We start from the raw sequence: 25,325 nt of genomic DNA on the forward strand, positions 1-25,325 counted from the left end.
GAGCCCTTTTCTGCCGTCATCTTCTATGTTTCTATGTAACACCACAAGCTGCATATTTTCCACAATGAAAATGACCCATCTCTCCTTCCGCCTGGACAGTCCAAACGTCAGCCTTGCACAAAATATCATTTAAATTCCTATTACGTGTATAAGCAATCTTACACAAAATAGTAACGTGCCCATTATATTCTATGGACGCGTCTTAGTAAAAAAAGAGGATAAGTGTCCTACTTTGTATGCAGGGTGATTTTTTTTTAGCAGGTAATTATAGGACAGGTGACCTAGTCACAAATATTCTACCTGGTATATAAAGCTTGGTGATCACAAAGATCTAAAAAGGCCCAATGGGAGTGGAAAGGCTAGATGTGAATCGCTTGTTTGCTCTTTCCAAAAATACCAGGACTAGGGGGCATGCGATGAAGCTACTAAGTAGTAGATTTTTAAAAACCCAGAAAAAATGCAAGATTTATCATTTCTATGGCGCTGAAAGGCATAGGTAAAAATAGACAATCGCTGCTTGGAAGAGCTTATAATCTAAACTAAACTAAACCTTAGGTTTATATACCGCATCCTCTCCACAATCGTAGAGCTCGGCACGGTTTACAAGAGTTGAGAGAGAAAGGAACTCCAATGAGGTTAGAGGGTATAGTGAGAAATATATTTGGGGGGGCTTAGGATGCCAAAGATGGGGTAGGTATTACATTTTTGAAAACAGCCAGGTTTTCAGATGTTTGCGGAAGAGTTGGAGAGAGCTCAGGATCCGAAGGGGGGAGGTAAGGTTGTTCCAGAGCTCAGTGAATCTGAAGGGGAGGGAGGTCCCTAGTTTTCCTGCACGGGAAATGCCTTTTAATGAAGGAAAGGATAGTTTTAGTTTGTGAGTGGGTCTGGTGGTATTAAGATTTAAGGAGTTCCAGGAGAGTGGGATGAAGGGAGGGAGGATGCTGTGAAGGATTTTGAAAGTTAGACAGGCGCATTTAAAGTGGACCCTGGCGATAATCGGGAGCCAGTGAAGCTTGGACAGGAGTGGTGAGGCATGATCAAATTTACTTTTTGCAAAGATGAGCTTGGCCGCGGCATTCTGGATCCGCTGAAGTCTATGAAGGTTTTTCTTGGACAGACAGGGTTGGGGAGTTTCTTACAGAGAGCTATAGGTGAGCGGAAGTTAGGAGTTGAAAGCGTCCTCGAAAAAGTGGGCTTTTAGCTTAGATTTGAATACTGCTAAAGACTCAGGCAGTCTGTTCCAGGTGACAAGAGGACATCCGCTGAAACTTAGGGGAGGAAGATTTCATGGGGACACCAGGAAGTACTTCTTTACCGAGAGGGTGATTGATAGATGGAATGGTCTTCCACGTCAGGGGGTCGAGGCCAGTAGTACACTAGACTTCAAGAGACGATGGGACAAGCAGATGGGGTCGCTATAGAGGTATAACAGGGGATAGTTTCTCGAGGGTGGGAGGGATCTCGATTGGGCAGACTTGTTGGGCCGCCGGCCCTTCATATTCTATGTTTCTATGTTTCTGGTGCTCATGATAGAAGGGACGGAGTCTGGAGTTGACAGTGGAGATGAAGGGGACGATAGGAGGGACTTGGAGTTCATTTGGGGAAGACATATTAAGGGGCTGCCGATTGAATGCACTTGTAGGTCAGTAAGAGGATTTTGAACTGTATTCGGAAATGGATGGGGAGCTTCTCCTAAACCTTGTTTAAACCCAGCTATGTTAGCCGCTGTTACCACATCCTCTGGTGACGCGTTCCCGAGCTTAATTATTCTTTGAGTGAAAAATATTTTCTCCTGTTTGTTTTAAAGGTATTTCCATGTCACTTCACTGAATGTCTCCTCGTCTTTGTCATTTATGATGGAGTAAAAAAATCATTCACTTGTTCCCGTTCAGCACCACTCAGATGCCGCTATAAATAAGCTTTCATCACATGACATTGCGGCACTCAAAGGGAGGCCTCCCCCCCCCCCCCCCAACACACACACACTTAGAGAATTACCTCCCTGCTGTGGAAGTACATTGCGTTCCCTTTGAAAACTCTGCTCATTACCCCCAGCTCTAATTTCCGTTCCCTCTTTTTTCTCTCTTTCTCTCAAGGCCCTTATGTCACTCTTTGTCCTCTCGTCCAAAGATGGCTGGGTGAACATCATGTATGACGGCTTGGATGCAGTCGCCATTGACATACAGGTAAAAAATAAATAAATACAGGAAGAGTTTCATGGCTTCAGTGCAAGTGAAGGGTGGTTTCTGCAGTGGATTTCCCCCCTTAACTGTAGGGGCTTAAGAGATCTTCCCCCAGAGGCTCTATGAGTGTACAACAGTGGATGGCAACCCCTGGCATGCCCACCACATGAGCACGTCTCACCCAGCTCACCTCTCCCTCCTAGAATGCTGATCAGTGGAACTGGCCATCATTTCTTGCAAATGATTGTGAAGCCATCATTCTAAATTAGATTGGCATTCCGGGCAGATGATGGGGAGGGGCACAGATTATTTATTTATGTGTTTTGGTTAGTTTTATATCCCGTCCTCAGAACGGGATACAAGGTTGACATTAGAGAATGACACGGGGACAAATTTGTCCCCCTCCCCACAGGAACTCAATTTCTCCGTCCTGTCCCCATGAGTTTTGTCCCTGTCCCATTCCTGTAAGCTCAGCCTTAACTGCATAAGCCTCGAACACTTATGATATTAAAGTGTTTGAGGCTTGTGCAGATGAGGACGGAGCTTAGGCATTGGTGGAATGAGGCGTTATGACATCACAATCTGAGCTCTAGAATGTTGCTACTTAGGATTTGAAAGCGTTTGAGGCTTGTGCAGATGAGGACGGAGCTTAGGCATTGGTGGAATGAGGCATTATGACATCACAATCTGAGTTCTAGAATGTTGCTACTTAGGATTTGAAAGTGTTTGAGGCTTGTGCAGATGAAGACGGAGCTTAGGCATTGGTGGAATGAGGCATTATGACATCACAATCTGAGCTCTAGAATGTTGCTACTTAGGATTTTAAAGGGTTTGATGCTTGTGCAGATGAGGACGGAGCTTGTAAGAATGGGGCAGGGACAGGAAAAGAACTCGCGGGGACAGGACGGGAAAATGAGTCCCCATGTCATTCTCTAGTTGACATACATAATGGATAGACAAACAGATTATGAATATACATTTGTACAGTAATGTTAGAGAAAGTCAAGTTTGGCATACAATTTGGTTATTTTAAGTTAACATATGGTTATTTCCATCTTCAGTTAAGAACCGGAGTGGATCTCGTTCAGCCTGCATTAGAATACACATGGTTGAAAGAGAGTGACTGGATTTATCAAGAGCTCTTCTATTACCAGGGTGTATTTTAGGGAGAGAAGGGGAACAAATGTGCAGGGTTTGTTCAGAAGGAACGTTTTTAAAAAATGTATATTCTGCTCTATCAACATTTCTAGGCGGATTCCAAGAAACACACATAATTTATTACAAACAAATGTTCCACTTCCTCCCACCAACCCACAGTGGCACCGTGTTCCTCAAGGCCAAAACATGTACCAACTATACTTCCCCCTCCATATTCGCGAATTCTGTATCTATGGATTCGCTTATTTGCGGTTTTAAACCTAAAAATGCTTTTTCTTTTTTCGGGATATTTTAAGCCCTGTAAGCCCTCCCCCCCCCCTTAAGCCTTTCCTGGTGGTCTAGCGGGTTTTCAGGGCAGGAGCGATCTTGCCACGCTCCTGCCCCGTGCAGATCGCTCACAGGAAATGGCTCGAGAGACTACGGGAGCTCAAGGCAGCCATTTCCTGTGAGCGATCTGCACGGGGCAGGAGCGTGGGAAGATCGCTCCTACCCTGAAAACCCGCTAGACCACCAGGAAAGGCTTAAGGGGGGGCTTTCAGGCCTTAAAATAGCCGGGAGAAGCAGAGGTTAGGGGCAGAACCGGCCCAAATATTATTCGCGGTTTTTTAATATTCGCGGCCCGGCTCTGCCCCTAACCCCCGCGAATACGGAGGGCGAAGTGTAGTGATTTAAAAATCGGTTTAGAGCAGGGGCGGAAAATTTCATGGCGACACCAGAAAGTATTTCTTCACAGAGAGAGTGGTTGATCATTGGAACAAGCTTCCAGTGCAGGTGATCGAGGCAGACAGCGTGCCAGACTTTAAGAATAAATGGGATGCCCATGTGGGATCCCTACGAGGGTCATTAGGGCATAGACAGGGGGTGGGTAAGCAGAGTGGGCAGACTTGATGGGCTGTAGCCCTTTTCTGCCGTCATCTTCTAGGTTTCTATGTTTCTATGAGTTCTCAACCCAGTTCTCTGGATATCCCTAGTCTAGTTTTTAGGATATCCCCCAGTAACTAAGCATGAGTGAAGTTTGCCTGCATTGTCTTCGTTATATGCAAATCTATCTCATGCATATTCATTGCAAAGTGCCAGGTTTTGAAAAGCTGTCCGGACCCCCAGACATGTCCAGGGAAATCCGGATGTCTGGTAAACCTACCGCCGCTTGCAATCAGGACGTGTGTTTCGAGAACCAGGCCCCAGTTGTGTACATATAATGACAGATTGGGCTGTAGCCGTTTTCAGAACCAATAAAATCGCAATTTGTCACGCTCTGCGCATTCTGCCGAAAGTAAAAGCCTTTAAACTTGTTACACTTTTGCTAAATCGTCGACCAGGGCGTTTGTTTATGGAATGCTTTTGCCAGTGGAAGTCAGGTCGCTTTCTGGGATTTTGCAATTTAGAGAACTCTTGAAAACTTCCTTTCTGAGCGTAAATATCAGTCAATTTTACTTATTTTAAAAAATCTATATATCGTATACATAAAATCGTGTTTCCCTGCGATTACCACATAGAACATAGACATGTCTAAACAACATCATTAATCGTCCCTGTTATAAAAAGGGATAGAGGGCAAATTCGATCAATTCAGAAATACAAGCAAGCTTTAAATCATGTCAAAAAAAAATTCTAAGAGGCGGTCTGTATTTATTTTATTAGGTAGAGGTTTCTAACACAGGCCGGCAAGGTAAATGTTGCGCCGTTCATAGGAATTCTTTGAGCTTCGGAGCGTTTCTCTCGCCAGCCCTCTGAAGAAACGTGGACTGCAGCTTTGTAAAAGCCAGCATTAGTGGATTTTTAACTGTACCCCGCACAGAACTGGCGGATGTGCTTTGGACCGTATGCTCTTTCATTGTTCAATAGTGCAGGCGTTTTGGCAGAAGATTTGGGGTCATGTTCAAATACTGATATCTGTCAATATTCCTTTAACGTACGCTGGAGCGCTCTTTAATATTTTTTGATGACTCGATTGTTATAAGGAAAAGTTGTAGGAAATTTTTTAGCTATTTTAACAGCAGTGGCGATTCAATCAATTTTAAGAGTTTGGAAGGACTCGATTTCATTATCGTTTATGTTTTGGTGGAATTCTGTCTGTCTAATTGGGACATATGAATCAGTTGTTATGGAGAAAAGAGGTAAAAAAAAAATCAAAATTTGACAAAATACCTGTTAAAGAATTTGTCAAAAAAATATGATTAGAAATGAATGTCACACACTCTGTATGGAAGGGGGTGGTTGGGAGGGAATTGTTTATTTTAAACTGATGTGTATCCCTTGCCTATGGCATGTTAATTGTTGGAAATTTGAAGTATGTATTCTACTGTCTACTTGTGTTATATGAGAAAAGAGTTAGGGATGAATACACTTCTCCCTCCGTATTCACGGGGGATCCGGGCAGAGCATAGCCGTGAATACCGAAAAACCGCGAATAACTTTTTGCATGTTAATTCGCGGTTTTTCAGTAAAATAGACCTGAAAAGATAATAAACCGTGAATAACCCAGCCTGCGACTTGCTCCATACAACGCCAGGAGCAGCGATTTCCAATGTGAAACGCCGGGTTCAGTGATGAAAATTAGGGGCGGAGTCAGCAGCCAAAAAACCGCAAATAAGCGAATCCACAGATACGGAAACCGCAGTTACGGAGGGAGAAGTGTAGTATGCATGTGTGTGAATGAGTATGATGTTACACTCTCTGTATGAGGGGGGGAGGGTGCGGGGGAGGTGTTTATTTTAGACTTCTATATATGCCTTGCTTAGTTGGGAATTATGTGAAAATATTTTGAAAAATGTATTCTACTGTCTAAATGTTTATATGGAAAAAAATTTTCAATAAAATATGTTTGAACTGTAAACCTCTGTGCCTCTTCCCGCCTTCTTCTCGCCTTCAGCCAGTAAGAAACCATAACCCCTGGATGCTGCTCTACTTCATCTCCTTCCTACTCATCGTCAGCTTCTTTGTGTTGAACATGTTTGTCGGGGTAGTGGTGGAGAACTTCCACAAGTGCCGGCAACACCAGGAGGCTGAGGAGGCACGGCGCCGGGAGGAGAAACGCCTCCGTCGCCTGGAGAAAAAGCGCAGAAGTAAGACAACATACATTTCCGGTTGGTAGAGTAGAGTGCCTTGAAAACAAATCTTTCTGAGCCCTGCCCGCTTCAGCACAATGCAAAACAAAACGGGGGGGGGGGGGGGAATCGAAACACATTATATACTGGTTTTGAAAATGTTTTCACTGATGCATCTGAATCACAAGAACACGTGTGTCTGCACGCCAGGTTCATTTTGCATGATAACATGGTCAAAAAGGAAACGCAAAACATGCACAAAAAGGTCTGAAAAGAGAAACATATAGCAAAGGCAGGGAGCAAAGCGATATCCACCAACTTAAGACATGTTTTGTTTTTCAAGGGGGGTCACAGTATGAGGTAGGAACATGGAAGGCTGAAAATACTTTTCTCTCTCTGAGAAGACATCGTGTGAATCGAACAGACTTCCAGCTGTGCTGCTAGTGTCAACATAAGGTCCTTTAGTGACAGGGAAAAAAAAGAGAGAGGGAATCTGAGATTGTGTAAGATTTGCGGCAACACAGTGGTCTGCTTTTACCATGTTTCCCCGAAAATAAGACACTGTCATATTAATTTTGGGCCCCAAAAAGGCACTAGGTCTTATTTTCGGGGAGGCCTTATTTTTTTCATATACAATGATTATCTCTCCCTTCCTCTCCTTCACCCCAATTCTTCCTATTTCCTTTCTCTCCCCCACATGTGAAAACATCTTTCCTCCCTTCTCACCCATCCCCTTGTGCAGTATCTTTCTATGCCTCCCTCCCTCCCTTCCATCCCTTGTGCAGCAGAACTCTTGAAGCTTCTATCCCTCCCTTCCTCCCATCCCCTTGTTCAGTATCTTTCTTTCCCTCCCTTCCTCCCATCCCCCTGTGGAGCATTTTTTAATCCATTCCATCCCCCTGACGCTGCGCACCCCCCCCCCCCTCACTGACATCATCAGCAACGCAGCAGAGGAACGCCCGGGCGTGAGAAAGCCGCGATGGGGCCTGTGCTGCTGATAATGCGGTTTGTTATAAGGTACTGTATTTCAGTCTTGCGGTCGGGGTTCGGATGGGTGGGAGAGATGGCAGGATCGAGGGGGAGCGCTGCTGCCGCCGCCGGCAACTAGGGCTTATTTTCAGGGAAACACGGTAGTAGGCAAACTAGGTAGAGCAAACCTTCTCTATCTTCCCTCTTTGTTTGTGTGATTTTAATGTGGGTTGCAACACCGTTCTGGAGCTGCGGCAATGGGAATTTTTCTTTATGTCCACTGCGGAAAGCTTTCCTAGGTTTGTAATCCTGGTTTCCGAAGAGGATTAAAACATGGATTAGCTCTCAGATTATTCTGGCAGGGAAGACTGGAACAGCCTGATTGAAAGGTGGATACCTCTAGCCCTAAAGTTGTGTCACTCAGGACTTGTTTTTCCTGGAGGCTTGTCATGGTCTTATATTACATGTCATTTAATTCATCTAGCTGTCTGGGGGGGGGGGGGGTGCAATCTGTAAAAAAAAAAAAAGGCCAATCATAAAGGATATAGGGCCAGACTTATGGATCTCAGTGTGTTATACTTCAGAAGAAAGGCGGGAGAGGGGAGATATGATACAGACATTTAAATCCCCAATAATTTAGAAAATGTCACTCACCAGCAGTGGACTCAATTAGAGAATGACACGGTGACAAAATTCATCACCGTTCCCGTCCCCGCGGATAACCGCGGGAAATAATCCCATGTCATTTTCTAGTGTCTATTTCAACCTCAGTCCTTCTACACCAGCATTCTTCAAAGCAAAGCTTGCGGGTCAGTGGTTGTGGCCATTCATACTCTGATTCTTATGTGAGCCAAGGATAATGAAGCCATTGTGACATCACTGATGTGATTGGCTCTTAGGCACTGGTGGAATGAGGCATTATGACATCACAATATCTGCTCTGGATACCAGAGACTGTCATTCTGTAGTGTCTGTTTCAACCTCAGTCCTTCTACACCAGCATTCTTCAGAACAAAGCTTGAGGGTCAGCGGTTGTGGCCATTCATACTCTGATTTTTATGGGAGCCAAAGATAATGAAGCCATTGTGACATCACTGATGTGATTGGCTCTTAGGCACTGGTGGAATGAGGCATTATGACATCACAATATCTGCTCTGGATACCAGAGACTGTCATTCTGTAGTGTCTGTTTCAACCTCAGTCCTTCTACACCAGCATTCTTCAAAGCAAAGCTTGTGGGTCAGTGGTTGTGCCCAATTATACTCTGATTCTTCACTCTCTCCTTAAAGAATGACATGAAGATGGTTTCCCGTGGTTATCCACGGGGACGGGAACGGGAACGGTGATGAATTTTGTCACCGTGTCATTCTCTAGACTCAATTTCTCAGATCGTACATTCACACAAAAAGGTGGAGAAAAAGCCTCAATTATTAAATCACATAGCAATCATTGGCATTCAGTTTATTTTTGTTAGACAAATTTTTGAAGGACTTCAATTTATTTTTGTTTCGACAGACATTTAAATATCTGTGTGGCATAAATGAACAGGGGGTCAGTCTCTTTCAACTGAAATGAAGCTCTGGAATGAGGAGTGAAAGGAGACAGACTCCGGAGTAACCTGAGAAAATTCTTCATGGAAAGGGTGGTAGAGACGGTGAGGGACAAGAAAATCATGAGACAAACCCATCTCTATGGAAAAGGCTTAGGAATTAAATAGATGGTCTTTATCTGCTATCGTCTTCTACTTAATGGCATAGTGAGGGTGACCGGTGCCCGGGGCACTGGCGCCCCTCTCCCACCGCCCGCATGCCCCTTCCTCGTACCTTTTTAATTTCGGTGCCAGCAGCGAGGAATTACATTACATTACTGATTTCTATTCCGCCTCAACCTTGCAGTTCTGGGCGGATTACAAAAGAGACAACTGGACATTTCCAGGATAATTACAGAGAGAATTCTGGTCATTTCCAGGAGAAGTTACAAGAATAATGGAGCTGTATATTTCAAGAGCTACAAGATGCTGTGCAAATAGGAAATAGTGCAGACCCAGTATATATACCGTTAGGGAAGCAGTTGACATACTTGAGGCTAAAGAGAAGGGAACTGGTGAAGGGGGGAGGAGGGGGGAGTTGCGTTGAGGGGGGTCTGGTTGGGGTTAAGCCATCTGTATAAATTTTTTGAATAGGTGGGTTTTGATTTCTTTGCGAAAATATTTGTAGTCGTTTGTTGTTATCAGCAGGTTGGAGATAGTGTGGTCCAGTTTCGCTGCAGACTGCTCGCGTTGGCTTTGGAGCTCTCTCTGACATCACTTCCTCCCATTCATGGTTTTTTGCCTGTCCAAAGGCAGAGGAGGCAGGAGAGAACATCTGGAGTGCCGGCGGCTGAAGGAAATCACTGGCGGTCTGCTCCGACCGCCTCTTCCATGTAGTAAAGTCGGGCTACACCAATCAGGAGCTGCTTTGACGTGCAACTCCTGATTGGCGTAGCCCGACTTTACTACAGAAAGAGGCGGTCAGAACAGACCGCGAATGAGCGAGTCCACGATTCGGGAATTGCGAATTCACTGGGGCACACTGAACTTCTACGTTCCCATCTTACTGTTGCTGGCTGAGAGCAGCTTTGGGACCATTTCTAGTTCAGAAATAAGCAGAAGAGTCAAACAAGGTACTGCAGAACAGCAACAAATTCACAGATCCTACTAGGCTCAACTGACATGAAGCCACCACCACGGCATCCTCCCAAAAAGAGAATTCATGACCCTGGGCACGTCACTTAATCCCCCCCCCCTTTGCCCCAGGTACATTAGATAGATTGTGAGCCCACCAGGACAGACAGGGAAATTGCTTGAGTACCTGAATAAATTCATGTAAACCATTCTGAGCCCCCCCTGGGAGAGCATTACATTACATTACATTACATTAGGGACTTCTATTCCTCCTATACCTTGCAGTTCAAGGCGGATTACAAAAGAGCTAACTGGACATTTCCAGTGAAGTTAAAACAGTTTTGTTTTTTGGGGTTTTTTTGGTTACATGGGAGGAGAGGTAGCTGGATTAATTTCGGAAGAACTTGCAAATTGGATATTAAATTGACTGTACGTTACTGTGTGGTATAACAAATAGATTACAGTTAGAGTACAAATAAGATTACGTTACATTTCAGGGATCTGAATACTTGGTTGGTGTTTTGGGGAGGAAGAGATTATTTAAGTGGAGGTTTTGGGGGAGAATTTATCGAGGGGGAAGGGTTGGGTTAAGATATCTGGATAAATTTTTTGAAAAGTAGGGTTTTGATTTCTTTTTGAAAAGTTTTGAAGTCGCCCGTTGCCGTCAACAGGTTGGAGATGGAGTGGTTAAGTTTTGCTGCTTGTGTCGCCAGAAGGTTATCAAACATCTTTTTGCGCTGAGTGCCCTTGAGTGGAGGGAAGGCAAAAGGGTTCGGAGTTCTTCTTTGTCTTGAGGTGAGGATCTGGTTTAGGCGGTTGTTTAGATAGGGGGGGGGGAGCCGTTTAATGCTTTGAATAATAGACAGTAGAATTTGAATTGAATTCGTGCTTGTATTGGTAGCCAGAGAGAGTCTAGGAAGGCAGTTGTAATATGATCATATTTTCTCAGGGAGTAGATCAGTCTGAGGGCAGTGTTTTGTATAATCTGAAGTTGTTTTATCATGTTGGCAGGACAAGGTAGATAGAGGGAGTTGCAATAGTCCAGTAGACCTAAGACTAGGGATTGGACAATTAGCCTGAATTGTGCTGGGTCGAAGAATTTTCTTATTTTATGTAGATTTCTCATAATTAAAAAAGCTTTCTGGGATGTTTTATTGATTTGGGACTGCATTGTGAAGCATCTGTTTATCGTTACTCCTAGGAGTTTGAGTTCGGGCTGTATTGGGTATTTGGTGTTTTTAATTTTCAGTTCTGTAATGGTGGGAGTTTTGGCCTTTTCAAGCAGAAGGAATTTTGTTTTATCTGAGTTTAGTTTCAGTTTGTGGTCTACCATCCATTTTTCCACTGCATCTAGGGTTATTTCCAGTTTTGCTGTAGTGGTGGGCTCTGATGGGTCGAAGGGGAGGAGTATGGCGATGTCGTCTGCGTAGCTGAAGGATTTAACATTTAAGTTATCTAAAGTGGCTCCAAGGGAGGAAAAAAAGAGGTTGAAGAGCGTAGGTGATAGAGGTGATCCTTGTGGAACTCCGCATGGGTTGGACCATGGTTCTGATTTGATATTATTGGACTTTACCCTGTAGGTTCTTGATTTGAGGAATCCTTGGAACCAATTGTAGACCTTGCCTGAGATCCCAATGGCATCAAGTATCTGTAGCAGTATGGAGTGGTCGACCAGGTCAAATGCTGCGGAGAGGTCAAGTTGGACTAGCATCATCTTTTTGCCTTTGCTAATTTGCTGTCGAGCTGTGTCTAGTAGTGTTACAAGTAGTGTTTCTGTGCTGTGGTTGGTTCGAAATCCTGATTGTGAGGGGTGAGCAGTATAGAAAACTGAATAAATAGCGTGAAAAGTTTCAGCCTATGATAACCAGAGCTGGTACTGTGATGTCATAATGCCTCATTCCACCAATGCCTAAGAGCCAACCTCATCAGTGATGTCACAATGGCTTGATTGCCCTTTACATGGCTCATTTTTGCTACATTTTGATTTCTAGAGTAACACAGTGGTTACTGCTACAGCCTCAGCACCCTGAGGTTGTGGGTTCAAATCTGTGCTGCTCCTCATGACCCTGGGCAAGTCACTTAATCCCCATTGCCTTATGTACATTAGATATAGAGTGGGAGCCCACTGGGACAGGGGAAAATGCTTGAGTACCTGAATATAAACCACATAGAAATATAAGTGCTATATAAATACTTAAATAAATAAATAAATAAATGTAAAACATGAGAAGGTTAAGGGTAACTGGCCTGAAATTTTAAATTTCCTACTTTTATAGAAAAATTAAAAAAAGGTCATTTTTGTTACAAGTCTTTGCAGTTTTTGTGGCCAGACCTGAAGTTGCCTGCACGCATGGCTTGCTCGCTTCAGTGTATGGTCCTTTGTGACCTCAACGTGAGCTTAAAAATGAAGCCAGCTGCGGAATAATGAAATACTCTGAGGAGGTCACCCGAGGCCAGGCACCTTTGAGCAGACAGAAAGGTCTCCGCTACTGAGCTGTCTTTTATTTTCCCGTGACTTTATCTAATCTGGTAGCGACTCAGATCAAAACTGACAGCTACCGTTTGCTCAGGGTCCTGTTACTAAATGCTTTTAAGTCCTTAATGCACAATGAGCAGAAAAACACGTTAAAGCGTGGCGGAGAGTGTACGTTCCTGCGTTATCCAACCAGTGCGTGCTAACCAAATAATGCAGAATTAACGGGGGACCACTTAGCGCAGCTTAAATAGGGGAGCAGTAAGGCCCTGATTCTGGAAGCGGTGCCAGAAAATAGGCGGCCCCAGGCGACCTACCGCCCAGTGGCGTAGAAAGGGTGAGAAGCGCCCCTTCCCCGCCCTCTTCTCTGCCCCTGCCGCATGCACACGCCTCTTCCCTCTTTAATTTCACCAGCATGGGGGTGATGCTTGGAGTCGCTGCTCACATCAGTGGGGAGGGAGGGGAATGAAGGTGCGTGCATGGCAGGGAAGGAGCAGGAGGCAGAGAGTCAGAGGGGTGCTAGTGCCCCCACCAAGATGGTGCCCGGGCGCCCCTCCCCTACTGCTACCACCATCTAACTTCATTGGTTTCATTGCCTTTAATCGACGCCTGTGTTTAATGTGAAATTAAATGGTTAACCCCAAAATAGGAAAAGGCTTAACTGGCCATAAAAGTCAGTCCTATCTTTATCATTCGGGTCTTTATCTGCCGTCATCTACTATGTTACAGCTAAAAGATTTAATGTGCCTAGATTTTGGTTAAGTGGTGAATATCTTACTTAACCAAAATCTAGGCGCATTAAATTTTTTTGCTTGAATAATCACAATACAGCTGTATATAGTAACATGGTAGATGACGGCAGATAAAGACCCAAATGGTCCATCCAGTCTGCCCAACCTGATTCAATTTCAATTTTTTTTTCTTCTTCTTCTTAGCTATTTCTGGGCAAGAATCCAAAGCTCTGCTCGGTACTGGCCTTAGTTCACTACTCACCACTCAGAGAGTACCAGATTCCGAGACGATCAATAAGTTTTCTTGGAGCCTCAGAACACCACTAAGTTTTATGTGTATGTTCCTCACAGGTTCCGAATGTACTTTATAAATATGAACTTTAATTTATAAATATGAAATATTTTAAAAGGTTTTTAAAGTGCAAACCGTGCCTAATTTCATTTTAAAGCTATTTTCAAGTAGGACTTAGCTTAATGTGTGGTCTCAAAGTATCGGGATCATTTCAGGCCACCGACATGTTTCGCCGGAGCTTATTCAAGGCGAGATCCCTACAATAAAATATCAAAAGTTTGAAAATATATAACGGTATCCCATCCAAATAATGTGTATTATATACCCATTTAACTTCCCGCCAGCTTCACAGACCACTTTCAAAGATGGCGGGGACGTCCAAGCAAATTTTTTTAAATCCCCTAACGTAAATATCTTACATAGCCATCTGTACATTAGCCAGCTCTGGAAATTCAATGCCGGTGCCCAGATATGGCCTGACGTTGCATTTCCAGGTTTCACACACCGGCAGCAGTCAACAAAATGATGGTTGTCACAGTGACTAGTGGACTCTTACCATTTAATCATTAGTTCCACTTTCATTTGTGATTACAAAGAAAATAGTGACGAAAAACCACCCATCTCACCGTGCTGGCTCCTGTAAATGGTGAAAGGCTCGTAGAGATCTCAGCAGCATGCCACAAGAAATACCTGCCCTAACATTATCTGCTAAGTTAACACAGCAGAAGTCTGAAAATGTAGGCATCTAAGTTTGGCTGAAAATAAGTCATAAATTTATTTTTTTCTTTTGAATGTTGGGTCCTAGATCAATAATATTCGGTTCTTTAGATTAGTTTAAACTAGACAATGGCACGGGGACAAATTTTTCACCGAACTGTCAAGACTCAAGGTGAGCAAAGCCATGGGACCAGACAAATTGCACCCATGAGTGCTCAGAGAGCTGTGCGATGTCCTGGTGGAACCGTTAGCCATGCTCTTCAATCTCTCCCTAAGTACGGGGAGAGTCCCCCTGGACTGGAAAACAGCTAACGTCGTTCCTCTGCACAAAAAGGGCTGCAGAGCGGAGGCTGCGAATTACAGACCAGTGAGTCTCACATCGATAGTGTGTAAACTCATGGAAACACTACTTAAATGTAAATTAGACACGATTTTGGATGAGGGGAATCTAAGGGATCCTAGTCAACATGGATTCACTAGGGGTAGGTCATGCCAATCCAATCTTATCAGCTTCTTTGATTGGGTAACAGGAAAGCTAGACTCGGGAGAGTCTCTGGCCATAGTGTACTTGGATTTCAGTAAGGCTTTCGACAGCGTCCCACACCGTAGACTATTAAACAAGATGAAATCGATGGGGTTAGGTGAGACACTAATTGCATGGGTCAATGATTGGCTGAGTGGAAAACGTCAGAGGGTGGTGGTCAACGGCACCCTCTCTGAGACATCGGAGGTGACCAGCGGAGTGCCACAGGGCTCGGTCCTGGGTCCACTCCTTTTTAACATATTCATAAGGGACTTGACCCAAGGGCTTCAGGGTAAAGTAACTCTATTCGCTGATGACGCCAAACTATGTAATATAGTAAGTGAAAGCAATCAGCAGGATAGTATGACGCAGGATCTGCTTACGTTGGAAAACTGGTCCTCGACATGGCAGCTGGGCTTCAACACTAAGAAATGTATGGTTATGCATCTCGGTAGCAGAAATCCATGCAAACCTTACACCTTAAATGGAGAAACACTAGCTAGGACTTCAGAAGAAAGAGACTTGGGAGTAATCATCAGTGCAGACATGAAGGCCGCCAAACAAGTAGAGAAGGCCTCATCCAAAGCAAGGCAACTTATGGGATGTATCAATAGAAGCTTCGTTAGCCGCAAATCTGAAGTCATAATGCCACTGTACAGAACCATGGTGAGACCTCATCTGGAGTACTGTGTGCAATTCTGGAGGCCACATTACCGTAAAGACGTGCTTAGAGTTGAGTCGGTTCAGCGGATGGCCACTAGGATGATCTCGGGGCTCAAGGGTCTCTCGTACGAAGAAAGACTAAATACATTGCAGCTCTACACTCTAGAGGAGCGCAGGGAGAGGGGGGACATGATTGAGACATTTAAATACATCATGGGACGTGTCGAGGTGGAAGAAGACATCTTCTTTCTCAAGGGACCCTCGGTCACAAGGGGGCATCTGCTCAAACTCAGAGGAGGGAAATTCGATAGTGACATAAGGAAGTATTTCTTCACAGAGAGAGTGGTTGATCATTGGAACAAGCTTCCAGTGCAGGTGATCGAGGCAGACAGCGTGCCAGACTTTAAGAATAAATGGGATACCCATGTGGGATCCCTACGAGGGTCAAGATAAGGAAATTGGGTCATTAGGGCATAGACAGGGGGTGGCTAAGCAGAGTGGACAGACTTGATGGGCTGTGGCCCTTTTCTGCCGTCATCTTTCTATGTTTCTATGTCCCCACAGGAACTCAATTTTGCCATCCAGTCCCCACGAGTTTTGTCACTGTCCCATTCCTGTAAGCTCAACCTTAATCACACAAGCCTGGAACACTTATGATTTTTTAGGCTTGTGCAGATGAGGACTGAGTTTGCAGGAATGGGGCAGGCGCAGGAAAAGAACTCGCGGGAACGGGACGGGAAAATTAGTTCTCGCGGGGACGGGAAATATTTCTTCCTGTGTCATTCTCTAGTTTAAACTGATACTGTCAGTAAACAGAATAACACTCCTTGCTGGCTGATTAGAATAATGAAATGTAATTAGAGATCCCAAAATAGATCAATCTATTTGAAAGTGATTACATGTTGAATTCAAGGTGATATTATAGAATGAGTGGGAAATTCAATTGCTTTTATTTTTTGCATAGTAACACAGTTAAAAAAACAACAGATAAAGACCTGCGCAATCCGTCCAGTCTGCTCATCAAAGCAGCCAAAACTGTACCCATCACATTCCCCCATGATTAAGTGTGGGAATTATAAACAGGGCAGTCGGCAATTCGCCATAAAGTGTTGGCCACAGAAAGGCAGTTATAGACGACACAGTCTTGGATGAATGGTTTTGCACTTAGTCCGGAGTATAGAATTCATTGTCAATTCATGATGAAATCAATAATCCAATGATGTAGCTACCTATCAACATTTCAGTTGCTAATTTTAACCTTAAGGTGTCATCTCTTCCCCCACTGAGATACACATCGTCTATACTCATAGCATATAGCATGAATGCATCTTTGCTGTTGTCCCAAAAATGACAAAGATGAGTTGGATAAAACTGTGCAGACTCGGAAAGATGTGTGATTATACGAGGGGAGTGCTGAGAATTTCTTAGCCCAACCAAGAAGAGAAAGAGGTGGATATGGTTCAATCAATAATCTAAAACAATGTTAAAACAGAGAATTTTGTTTCTGCAACTTGGCACCTAGCGAAATAAGAGAACACTTTTTTCAGCTCCAGTGGCATAAGAACGCTCAGAATTTTGGAGGTTGATAGGGCTGAGAATTTTTCAACACCCCCTCGTATATAATAAAAGTGAGCCAAGTATAGAACAATCAAACCTTTGTGACATCACTGATGAGGTTGGCTCTTATTGGTGGAATGAGGCATTATGACATCACAGTCTCAGCTCTTTACACTACTAGGGGGGTGCTGAAAAGTTCTCAACCCAACAAAGAAGAGAATGACCTGGACAGAGTTCAATCAATGATCTGAAACAAGGTCAAAACAGAGAATTTTGTTTCTGCAACTTGGCAGCTAGCGAAATAAGAGAACGCTCTTTTCAGCTTCAGTGGCAAAAGAACGCTCAGGATTTTGGAGGTTGGTTGGTTGGGTTGAGAACTTTTCAGCACCCCCTTGAATGTAATACAAGTGAGCCAAGTACAGGACAATCAATCCATTGTGACATCACTGATGAGGTTGGCTCTTATTGGTGGAATGAGGCATTATGACATCACAATCTCAGCACTTTACACTACCAGGGGGTGCTGAAGAGTTCTCGGTCCAACCAAGAAGAGAATGACATGGACAGGGTTCAATCAATGGTCTGAAACAAGGTCAAAACAGAGAATTTTGTTTCTGTAAATTGGCACTTAACGAAATAAGAGAACACTCTTTTCAGCTACACGGGCAAAATGACACTCAGAATTTAGGAGGTTGGTTGGATGGGCTGAGAAATTTTCAGCACCCCCTCATATGTAATAAAAGTGAGTCAAGTAGAGGACAATCAAGCTATTGTGACATCACTGATGAGGTTGGCTCTTATTGGTGGAATGAGGCATTATGACATCACAATCTTAGCTCTGGTTACCAGAGACTGAAACTCTTAACTACAAGGGGATGCCGAAAAGTTCTCAGCTCAACCAAGAAGAGAATGACGTGGATACGGTTCAATCAATGATCTGAAATAATATCAAAACTTAGAATTTCATTTCTGCAAATTGGAACTTACGAAATAAGAAAACACTCCAGTGGCAAAATAACGCTCAGGATTTAGGAAGTTGGTTGGTTGGGCTGAGAACTTTTCAGCACTGCCTCATATGTAATACAAGAGAGCCAAGTCTAGGACAATCAAGCCATTGTGGCATCACTGAGGAGGTTGGCTCTTATTGGTGGAATGAGGCATTATGACATCACAATCTCAGCTCTTTACACCACCAGGGGTTGCTGAAAAGTTCTCGGCCCAACCGAGAAGAGAATGACCTGGATACGATTCAATCAATGATCTGAAACAAGGTCAAAACAGAGAATTTTGTTTCTGCAAATTGGCACCTAGCGAAATAAGAGAACGCTCTTTTCAGCTCCAGTGGCAAAATGGCGCTCAGAGTTTTGGAGGTTGGTTGGTTGGTCCTGTGATGGTGTGTACTCTCTTGAAGTGTCTCCCTGTTTCTTGATGGCATTGTGCAATGTGTCCAGGATCAAGAAATACCAGTTGTTGCTTTTTTTTTTTTTACTCTGCCACGCTGTTGCCTGCCAGAAACAGAAATATGTATTAACTAGCATGAACCCACCCTCCCAGATTTCATATTTTAATGCCTTTTATGTGAAGTGCATATGGAAAAATATATATGAAGCAATATACTGGTGTTCAACAAAATGTGGGAACCTTTCTAAAAAAAACCAAAAACACCTCTAAATACAATTAATGGACTTAATATAAAAAAGTCATGGTTATCTAAATTTACTGTAGCATCTGAATTGCTATAGTCCACAGTGGGAGGCATCGTGACAGCCTACTGCAAGGTTGGTTTGCAGCTCAGAGCTTATGAAATATGCAGATTGTGTCTACTTTAAACTGTTCCCACACAGAGCTGCCCAGATTATGGGGAAATGCGACCCGCGCTGTGTTTTTCTTGCTACGAACACAAATCTATCCTTCGAGGACTTTCTAAGGTCCTTTTATGCTCTTCAAGTCATTTGTTGGAGAAATTCTCTTGATAATAGTGGAAATTCGATGCCTAAGAGGGACTGTTTGGAAATGAAAAATGTAGATATGTTCAGGTCAAGATTGATAGAACTCGGAGCAGAATGCAAGATGCTTGTTGCAGGTTTCCGGGTCTTGCTGCGTCTTTGTCAGGTAGAAACCGGTGTTTCACCCCCATGCTGTGGCTTTCTTCAGGGTGACTTTGGAAATAGTGGGTTCACTGACCTGATTGGGAACAGGGCAGTCCACCAATTTGAATTTTGGCGGGAAAGTCAGTTGGTCAGAAATTTGAATTTTGGCGGGAAAATCCATAGAATGGAAAAGTCACTGAGAGCTGGGTTGGAGCTGGTTTAGATGTTTTCGCAGGGTTTCCGCAGCTGGCATTGTGCTTGGTGCAGGCTTCCGGGTCTTGCTGCATCTTTGTCAGGTAGAAACCGGTGTTTCAGCCCCATGCTGTGGCTTTCTTCAGGGTGACTTTGGAAATAGTGGGTTCACTGACCTGATTGGGAACAGGGCAGTCCAATTTGAATTTTGGCGGGAAAGTCAGTTGGTCAGAAATTTGAATTTTGGCGGGAAAGTCCATAGAATGGAAAAGTCACTGAGAGCTGGGTTGGAGCTGGTTTAGATGTTTTCGCAGGGTTTCCGCAGCTGGCATTGTGCTTGGTGCAGGCTTCCGGGTCTTGCTGCATCTTTGTCAGGTAGAAACCGGTGTTTCAGCCCCATGCTGTGGCTTTCTTCAGGGTGACTTTGGAAATAGTGGGTTCACTGACCTGATTGGGAACAGGGCAGTCCACCAATTTGAATTTTGGCGGGAAAGTCAGTTGGTCAGAAATTTGAATTTTGGCGGGAAAGTCCATAGAATGGAAAAGTCACTGGTAGCTGGGTTGGAGTTGGTTTAGATGTTCTTGCAGGGTTTCCGCAGCTGGCAGTGTGCTTGGTGCAGGCTTCTGGGTCTCAACCAACATTTCAGCCACCATGCTGTGGCTTTCTTCAGGGTATGCTCTGAAGTCTGCGCCAAGCGCAACGCCAGCTGCGGACACCCTGAGAGAACAGAATGCAAGATGTTCAAACACTCCTCCCGCTGTCCTCTTATCTCTTGAAACTTGAGCTGACTAATGTGCACTTTTGTTCAGAGCCAAGCTTTGCAATTTTGTACTATGGGATGTGCCGGTGGGCCACTAGAAGCCAAGGGCTATCACAGATTCTACATTAAGTGCAAGGAAGCCATTCTTGCAGCTGCCTGTTAAAGTCTCCCATGGGTGTTATCACTCTTAAAAGGACAGCTCTGTAAATATAACAACCTGAGAAATCCAGTGTAGGACTGAAGGAAGATATAGATTTATAACATTAGGGCACATTCCATTTGGATCTGATTTATCAATTTAAATAGGTTGAGAGTACTATACTCACTGCCATAACATTTGTGGACATTTTGCAGGACAAAATAGCACGCAGATATCAGTTTGCAACTCCTTAATTTGTTTGTATTACTCCTATTTCCATCAGAACCTTTTATGAAAGGCATCGAAGGTCTCTGACCTCCTTTGGGAGGGGATAGGGCTGGGCGGTTGAGAGCATTTCCACTTTTCTTCCATGCCTGTGGTCTTCCCAATTAACATACAATTGCCAGGTGGTTCTGCAGGTTTGAAACAATAACATACGCTGCCTGGGCCTATCCCATACTGTGGTTCAAACTTCAATTTATTTGATATACCATTTATATAAGTAAAATCATGACAGTAGTAAAGAGGGAAAGGACAGGAAATAAGACAGATGAAGACAAGGAAATAGAAGAAATCAGAGAGAAAGATTACAGAGTATGTCAAGGGGAAGAAGAGGATGGACATTTCAGAGGGAGGGCAAGACAATTTTCATTCTGCGATTAAAAGGCAAGCCTAGCCGGAGCAAGGTGAGATCCATAAGTGGAGGCTATCAGTTCTGTAGTTCTGTGTGAAATGCCGTGGAAAAGTAACAGGCTTTGAGTTATAAATTTGTGGATCAATAGCTTTAGTCGTAGTTAACGGGATAAGGAGACCCAGAGAGAGGCAACTGAGACTGAAGCTTGAGTTCCAGATAGTATCAAAACAGACATGAAGGAAAAAGAAGTTGTTAGTAATTGAAATCTATGTTCCATCAGGGCATCCCTTCATATTGATATCGCAACAGAAGTATAAGGGGAAAGTTACCAGAATCTCATTCCTATGAAAATTCTGAAATGCACCAGGTTTATACAGCAAACCAAAAGCGGGGCTCATTTTACCATGCTAAGTGCACTGGGATCAAAACTGTGGTCTAATGCTGCTGGGCCACATCTGATGGGTCTGTCCGAGTTCCTCCCCCCCCAATCCTCCCCATCTCCAATCCAGGCCCCGACCATCCCTTCTCCTAGTCAAGAGATTTCCTGGAGCAATGTTTCTCAACTCAGTCCTGGAGAACCAGTCAGGTTTTCAGGATATCTACAATGAATATGCCTGAAAGACTTTTGCATATAATTGAGGCAGTGTATGCAAATGTCCTTCATGCATATTCATTGTGGATATCCTGAAAACCTGACTGGCAAGGGGGTATGCCAGGACTGAGTTGAGAAACACTGCCCTAGAGGTCCAGTGATGATTGGGCAGAGACATTCCCCAGTTCTCCTGCCCTGGCCAGCACCATCTTCAATAGGGCACCCCTAGTGGTAGTCTCATGCTAGGGATTATGTTTCCAATTGTTATCCTGCAGATTTCTGAATTCCTTTTTTTTTTTATTTTTATAATCTTTATTCATTTTAAAACTCACAATAAGTATTTCAGAACATCAAAAACAATTTCACATAAATATAGCACTTAATATTCTGCAATTATCCATTTACAAGGTTTTACACCCTCCCTCCCTACCCTTCCACAACAAAAATATAACAGACATTTTATATATCAAAGAAGTAAAACGGAAAAAACTATATGATGGCCTCCTGGCCACTCAAGCAGCTAAACTAGATAACCAAATCTCCAATCTACTGATAACGACACCAGACTACAAGACGTTCAGAAAAGAAATAAAAACTATACTCTTCAAGAAATTCCTGAAACAGCCCTAACTTCAAACTTACCGTCCTTCCCCCCCTCCCTCTTCCTACATAACCTACTCTTTACCTCTCCAGAAAGGACAGATGTTCTTCCATTGTAACCCACCGTTTTTTATCTCTTATCTATTCCGCCTTGAACCGCAAGGTAATGGCGGAATAGAAATCTCTAATGTAATGTAATAATAAAATATTTCCTAAAATTTCTTACAATTATATAAAGACCACTTTCTACTTCCCCCCTCCCCCCCTATCTTGGACATGTACTAAAAAGGGAAAAAAATGGTATCTAATCTTTACAATAATTTGTTAAAGGCTCCCAAACATCCTGAAATTTTCATAAATACCCCTGCTGTGTAGCTATTACCCTTTCCATCCTATATAATAAAAGGCTAACTCGCGCATGCGCACTTCTATTTGCGTGTTCCGTGCGCTGTAGGTCTGTGGCCGAAGGAGTGCGCATGCGCGCGAATACGTCACCACCCGATCGCCTCCACAAGCCGGACCGCAGCCAGACGACGATCTCCGTTCCTCCTGCACCATGGCACACCAGGCATGTCCCTGCCTCCCCCGCCGCCGGCCTCGGGTTCCTGGGGGCCGGCGGTGCGAGCCGCCCGGCCGGTGCTGAGGCCCCGCCTCCCCGCTACACAGCGCCGCCAGACGCAACTGCAGCGCATGAGAGGAGCCGCGGGGGTGTCTTTTAAAACGGCTCCCTTCTCCGAGTGCCCAGCCCCTCTTCCTTTTTTTGTGATCCATCGAGCGGCTACCCAGCCTTCTTCCACCACCTACCGAGCCAGACCCCGCCTCCCCGGTTCCAACCGACACGGCGCCGCCAGACCCGGACAGCTTCAAATAGGAGGAAATAACATTAGGGCCCGACACTCACAGACCCGCGAGCAGGGTTGCCATGGAAACCCAGCCGCCATAACAAGACAGCAAGACCGGTCCTGGAAGAGAAAGGGAAAGCGAGGCAGAAAATGGGTGAGAACAGGAGAGCAAAACAGTGAGAGGGGGCAAAAGGGGAAGGGGAGGAAGAGTGGGAGAAACCCCGGCCAAAACCAAAAATAAAAACAACCACTGCCACAGAGAGGGAAAGGGACACTTCCATTTGGGCCAGGGAAGGGTGGGGCTTCTCGGTGGATTAATAGGCTCCAGGGACATGGGAGAAAAGGGGGCTGGAAGCTGAAAGGAAAAAGATGGGAGAAGAGGGCTGGAGGGGGGGGGGGGCTGAAAATAGGGGACATGTGAAGGAAGGAGGCTTTAACAGGCTTAAACACTAGAGGGGATCAGGAGTGACATGCACAACAGGGGCTTAGAGGGCAAGAGAGCTGCAGTTGGAGAGACTGAGGAAGGGAATGTTCAGATAAAGAACAGAGACTGAAGAAGGAATAAAATAAAAAAAAGAGACACCTACAGGGAAACACAGGATCAGGAGCATACAGAGAAAACAGAAGTTTGAAGGAATCAGGAACATATACAAAAAGGAGAGCAGAGACCCCTGCAAGAAGAGAAAAATAGCAAAGAGACTGGGGATGAGAAAGAGAGCAGAGATGCTTGCAGGGAGAAAAAGTTAAGCAGTAATGTTACAGCTTGAGAGTGCAGACTGAGGAAGAAAGCAGAGACAGCGCTACACAGGGAAATGGAGGGAGGAAAGAGACAGAAAGAAAAATACAGACAGACATATATTCTAGCACCCGTTAATGTAACGGGCTTAACAACTAGTTTTATATATATGACATGAGTTCCACCAAAAACTATAATTCAATCTTTCCCAATTCTTCCAATTACTTGTAATCTGTTGTATGGCAACTCCTGTCATAAGTAAAAGCTTATTATTTTTTGAAGATATTTGGCTCTTAGCTCTCATTGACATGCCAAATAATACAGTATCATATGATAATGCCACTGGATTTTCTAAGAAACAATTTATTTGGCCCCAAAAATAAGTGGACAATAGAACAGTAAATGATTTAAAGTCCCTGCTTCAAGGTGACAATGCCAACATCTATTAGACTTGGAGCTATCCAATTTTTGTAACCGAACAGGGGTCCATAATGCTCTATGTAACAGAAAAAACCAAGTTTGTCTCATAGATGCCGACACTGTGCATCTCATCCTCCAAGTCCAAATTTGTGGCCATTGAAACGCAGTAATTTGATGCTTAATCTCAATGCTCGAAATGTCCCTCAGACCATTTTCCATGGGAAATCAAGGTGCAGAAAAAGCTCACCTTTTACCGCGCTTCAAAGACTTCCCTCCTTAGTGTCACTCTCTTTAGTCTTGTCTGTCTCCCAGTCCTACTCAAAAGACGACACTCTCTTTCAGGACAGCCAAGTATAGCCTGGGCAGAAAGTTAGAGAAGTCAGAGTCTGCTCTGCCAAGCATCTACGAACCCACTGCGAAGAATACAGAAAAGGTCACAGGCCAAAATATGCAATCTAATTAAGAAAGCCACTTTCAAGAAAGCATCTCTATTCATTTGACAGTGAACTCGACTCCCCCTAAAAATATTCACAAACCCTTCTGAGAAAATATGATCCTCAGGGAAAACACCGATATCAATGTAGATACAGCAAGCTGACTAATTAGCCAGGTTCCAATTTATCAGGAACGTTCCAGAATGCACATCGATAGGAACAAAGAAATCTGGATGGCCAGGAAGTATGTGTGAGGATGTGCAAGCATTACCTGAGTAAGTGTTAGGTCTAATTCACAAAGTCTATCTAGCATTTTACACCTATGGGAAGACCCTATTCACAAATCAATCTGGCTTCCTTTATGGTAGGGGAGGGAGAATTTGATTTTGTTCTCAGGTAATGCTTACTATATGTGAGCTAAACAGATAAACTATTAATGTCAGTCAGTCAGAAGGAGAAATGGCTATATGTGAGCTGGAGATATTGTAGTCCATAGAAAAAGGAATCGTAGAGAAATGGCAAACTTCTACGTCTCTTAACATTTGAGAGAGAATTTTATATAGTGTGTTGAGTTGGAAGAAGCAAAAGGTCAACCCTTGCTCAATTTAACCTTCCCTGATGCGTCTAAGAAAAGACAGAGTAGCAGTTCACCTTTTATTCCTGTATTCCCCAAGGAAGCTACAAAGAAAACTGAACACAAGTCTACCATGTAAGTGTTTTTGCAAGAGGAACAGATGTCCGTATTGTACAGATCCAGTCACAGACGAAAGTCATCTGCACAAGTCATGTAGAGTCTCTTTTTTTCCATAGACCTTGTTGAGCTGTGACCAACCAGTACTGGGAGAGCTGGCAAATTAACTCAAATTATTCATTTTGTAACGAAGCATTTGTCCCATCCATCCAGGAACTT

General features: G+C 44.0%; 1 protein-coding gene across 1 annotated transcript in view; it reads left to right on the plus strand.

Annotated features, from left to right (window-relative positions):
- CACNA1H (calcium voltage-gated channel subunit alpha1 H) overlaps positions 1-25,325 on the plus strand; it is a 304,694-nt gene that overhangs the window by 232,786 nt on the left and 46,583 nt on the right. The window contains exons 22-23 of the mRNA XM_033914172.1: positions 2,097-2,186; positions 6,214-6,406. Coding sequence (XP_033770063.1) covers positions 2,097-2,186; positions 6,214-6,406 — 283 coding nt within the window. The remainder of the gene's footprint in view (positions 1-2,096; positions 2,187-6,213; positions 6,407-25,325) is intronic.

Source organism: Geotrypetes seraphini, chromosome 11 (genome assembly GCF_902459505.1).
Source record: "Geotrypetes seraphini chromosome 11, aGeoSer1.1, whole genome shotgun sequence".
NCBI lineage: Eukaryota > Metazoa > Chordata > Amphibia > Gymnophiona > Dermophiidae > Geotrypetes > Geotrypetes seraphini.